Source organism: Cebus imitator, unplaced genomic scaffold (assembly GCF_001604975.1).
Source record: "Cebus imitator isolate Cc_AM_T3 unplaced genomic scaffold, Cebus_imitator-1.0 Scaffold2, whole genome shotgun sequence".
Classification (NCBI taxonomy): domain Eukaryota; kingdom Metazoa; phylum Chordata; class Mammalia; order Primates; family Cebidae; genus Cebus; species Cebus imitator.
The window spans coordinates 7,284,034-7,285,413 of NW_016107317.1; the positions used below are offsets into that span (position 1 = coordinate 7,284,034).

Genomic DNA, 1,380 nt, shown 5'->3' on the forward strand with positions numbered 1-1,380 from the left:
TTTTAAATAAGATGAAGTCTTACCCTGTTGCCCAGGCTGGAGTGCAGTGGCTCTATCTCGGCTCACTGCAACCTCCATCTTCCGAGTTCAAGTGATTCTCCTGCCTCAGTCTCCAGAGTAGCTGGGATTACAGGAGCCTGCAACTACACCCAGCTAATTTTTGTATTTTTAGTAGAGATGGGGTTTTACCACATTGGCCAGGCTGGTCTCGAACTCCTGACCTTGTGATTCACTCACCTTGGCCTCCCGAAGTGTTGGAATTACAGGCATGAGCCACTGCGCCCAGCCCCAAAAGTGTTTTTTTGAACAATGCATGAAAATGATGTTTTGCAAATTGTTTTGATTTTTTTTTCATTTCATTATCAGGTAATAGCTAAAAGAAAAGAAGATTCTGGGAAGATAAAACTTTTGCTTCATTGGATGCCTGAAGACATGTAAGTATTTGAAATACTGTGTGAAACATTTAATAAGTTTATGTTTTATTTTTGTTAAAACCCCAAACACAAAAATTGCTATTAAATTCAAACAAAAAAGAAATTACATTGTACAACATTTTGAAGTTGTCAGGATTAAAGAGATAATCTGAAAGGTCTTAGGCTATCTGGCTTACTTTACAAGCTTTGAAACTTAAGGTTTTTTTTTTTTTTTTTTTTTTTTTTTTAAGCTGGGGGCCATGGCTCCCACCTGTAATCCCAACACTTTGGGAGGCCAAAATGGGTTGATCACTTGAGGTCAGCAGTTCGAGACCAGCCTGGCCAACATTGTGTAACCACATCTCTACTAAAAATGCAAAAATTAGCTGGGTGTGGTGGTGTGCACCTGTAATCCCAGCTACTCAGGAGACTGAGGCACAGGAAGAAGTAGTTGTAGAAATTTTTAATCATTTTTAGGATTTTTAGGGACCTCCAAGCAGTATACAAGCAGCCATAACTGTGCCTTTGTTTCAATCATTTATTTTAAAAATTTGTAAATGTTCTCTAGCACACAATGAATGATATTTTATAGAAAAAGCAATTGACCAAATGAAAAAAAATTCTTCGGATTGTGGTTTTGCTGTACATCAACAACAAGAACAAAAAGCAATTGACCAGTTTTCTAGCAGTGATTACATTTTTTTGAGTTTTAGTGCCTATTTATAGCACTTCTGACCTAGATGTTTCTCAGTTCAGATATTTCATGTTTAATTTTCTTTTTATCTTTTTAATTAAAATTTTCATTTTATAAAAGGAAATGAGGGCATATTATAGGAATTTTGGACAAAATTTATAAGTATCAAGAATTGAGGCCGGGCGCGGTGGCTCAAGCCTGTAATCCCAGCACTTTGGGAGGCCGAGGCGGGTGGATCACGAGGTCAAGAGATCGAGACCATCCTGGTCAACA

At 37.7% G+C, this 1,380-nt stretch overlaps 1 protein-coding gene across 2 annotated transcripts in view; it reads left to right on the plus strand.

Moving 5' to 3' along the window:
* Positions 1-1,380, plus strand: part of AEBP2 (AE binding protein 2) — a 76,188-nt gene that overhangs the window by 67,237 nt on the left and 7,571 nt on the right. For both annotated transcript variants that reach the window (XM_017527397.2, XM_017527420.2), the window contains exon 6: positions 367-434. In XM_017527397.2, the coding sequence (XP_017382886.1) occupies positions 367-434 (68 nt within the window). The remainder of the gene's footprint in view (positions 1-366; positions 435-1,380) is intronic.